General features: G+C 47.9%; 1 protein-coding gene across 4 annotated transcripts in view; it reads left to right on the top strand.

Annotated features, from left to right (window-relative positions):
• txlnba (taxilin beta a) overlaps positions 1–2,135 on the top strand; it is a 9,683-nt gene extending 7,548 nt beyond the window's left edge. For all 4 annotated transcript variants that reach the window (XM_025002578.2, XM_017440382.3, XM_037981448.1 and 1 more), the window contains 3 exons: positions 325–417; positions 543–638; positions 1,009–2,135. In XM_025002578.2, the coding sequence (XP_024858346.1) occupies positions 325–417; positions 543–638; positions 1,009–1,914 (1,095 nt within the window). In that variant the 3' untranslated portion in view covers positions 1,915–2,135. The remainder of the gene's footprint in view (positions 1–324; positions 418–542; positions 639–1,008) is intronic.
• The last annotated feature ends 378 nt before the right edge of the window (positions 2,136–2,513 follow it).

The following is a 2,513-nucleotide window of genomic DNA, read 5'->3' as shown; positions in this document are numbered from 1 at the left end:
ACATGTCCACCTCAGGGACAGGGGGACACGCACTGAGACACATCCACCTCAGGGACAGGGGACACTCACTGAGACATGTCCACCTCAGGCACATGCACTGAGACACGTCCACCTCAGGGACAGGGGGACACGCACTGAGACATGTCCACCTCAGGGACAGAGGACACTCACTGAGACATGTCCACCTCAGGCACATGCACTGAGACACGTCCACCTCAGGGACAGGGGGACACTCACTGACAGGATGTAGTTTAAGTCTCTGTTCTGCTGGGTTGGACATGTTTGTCACTTCTGTCTCTGACCTGTCCTTCTGTTTGTCCACAGCTGACCCTTTATGGACAGAAGTTTGACGAGTTTCAGGCGACTTTGGCCAAAAGCAACGAGATCTACGTCCGTTTCAAGAAGGAGATGGACAACGTAGGTGGAGACGGCCGAAGCTATCAGAGTCCCTGCTCGGGTCCACATGTGGTTTCAGCTTCCTGCCTGAGGACTTTTGTCTTCAGCGCCAGATCTTTATGGTTGTTTGTTTTGGTTTATTTTAGATGACAGAAAAAATGAAGAAGGTGGAGAAGGAGTCGAACCTTTGGAAGACCAGGTTTGAGAACTGCAACAAGGCCCTGACCGACATGATCGAGGAGGTTCGTTGTTTTTCACATCATGTCTTCTAAACAGCATCTCTGAGAAACTGAAGGAACCTGAAGCTTTAATGGGCTTCAGTATCTTAATACAACATTTAGAAGACACTCTAGAAGGAGAGAAATGGGACAGTCCCCAGAACACAACTCTGTGGTGCACCAGGCAGACAGTCCCACCTGTCAATCAGACTGAAGACGGGTCCAAATTAACACCAGCTGTAGACGAGTTCAAGTCAGAATTACTGACAGAATGTTGGTTTGAATGATGCTGAAGTTAAAAAACTTTCAGACTTTTATTCCAATTCTAACATCGTTTTTAGTTTAATTCTCCTTTAACCTCATTTTTCCTCCTCTTCTGTTCTTCGTCTTTCAGAGAGCTGAGAAAGGCAGGGAGTACGATCTTTTTGTCCTGAAGATCCAGAAGCTGGAGAAGTTGTGTCGCGCTCTGCAGGAGGAGAGGAAAGGCCTTTACGATAAGATCAGGGAGGTTTATCACTCCAACACCAACATCCCAAAAACCTTGTCCAACCTCACTGACGATGCTGAAGTTTCTGACCAAGCCCCCACCCTGGATCCTGAGGAGGTCCGGGAGCTGGAGGAGGAGGACCCGGTCCTGACAGAGAACATCGCCCGTCTGAGGGACGAGCAGGCCAAGCTGCAGGAGTTAGCTGCCTCCCTGTTGGCCACAACCGACGACAACGAGGACGAAGAGGAGGAGGAGGAGCCAGACCTGGAAGAAGACATGGTCATCTCTGCGTTTGTCCAGTTTAAAACCAAACCTCAGGTCAAAAAAGATCCGGTTTCAGTCCCTGACCAAGAAGAAGACGTAAAACCAGCAGCAGCTAAAAACGAGGAGATTCAGAATCTGTCCGAGGCTCCAAAACCTGAAGGGAGAAACTCAGAAACCATCAAGATGGACACAAATCCAGAGGGATCAGGAGTCCAGGCACAAGTCCAGGTCAGAGAGGAGAAACAAGCCAAAGCTGAGGAAGAGCTCCAACAACCTGTGAAACCAACTCCAGAACCTCAGAACCCCGAGGCTGAGCTGGAACCAGAAGCATCAAAGGCTGAGATCCTGGAGGAGACTGGTGAGGTCACACCCATCCACCCAGTGGATGAGAAGGCTCAGGAAGCAGCTCAGGAAGCAGCTCAGGAAGCAGCTCAGGAAGCAGCTCAGGAAGCAGCTCAGGAAGCAGCTCAGGAAGCAGCTCAGGAAGCAGAAGAACCTTCCATGAAACAGGTGCTGAAGAAGAAGAAGAAGAAAAGCAGCAGGAGCTGAACATCAGGAGCTTCTGTATCTGAGTGTTTAGATAACGTGTGACTGAAGTGACTTGATTTTATAAAGTTTGAACTTGTAGTTTGTTTCAGAGTTTTTCTCTCTGATCCAGAATCAGAAGGTGAGAAGTTAGAGGCAGTTTTTACCGTTTAGATCAGAATCCAGATTTCCTGCAGTTTGACCAGATCAAAGAAAAAAAACTGAGATTAAATGACTGAAACAAACACGTCGTTTCTGTCTTTAAAGGAAAAAATCTAAAGGGTTGGTTGTTTTAAATCAGTGGTGTCCATTTGTAACGCTAGGGTTACGTTCGAGGGAGGAGAGGAGGCGTCAAACTCGTCAGGTCGATCAAAAAAAACTTGCAATCACACTGGTACTGGGATTCCACAGTGTAATCTTTAATAAACGCACTTCCACAACCTTGTAAAGCCCGGTTGAACGGCTGCTATTATATTAAACATAAATAAAATGAGCAGAGTCCAAACAACATGTCCGTCTAGCACTTCTCCCTCGCTCTCCACAGAGAAGCTACGGCGCATACGTGTGACGTCATCAGCTAGACTAGAGCATCTTAAAGAGACACCACCAGTACGGCTGTTACA

The sequence above is a fragment of the Kryptolebias marmoratus genome, linkage group LG19 (genome assembly GCF_001649575.2).
Source record: "Kryptolebias marmoratus isolate JLee-2015 linkage group LG19, ASM164957v2, whole genome shotgun sequence".
NCBI lineage: Eukaryota > Metazoa > Chordata > Actinopteri > Cyprinodontiformes > Rivulidae > Kryptolebias > Kryptolebias marmoratus.
The sequence above is the reverse complement of the archived record's forward strand: the minus strand, read 5'-3'. Positions and strand labels throughout refer to the sequence as shown.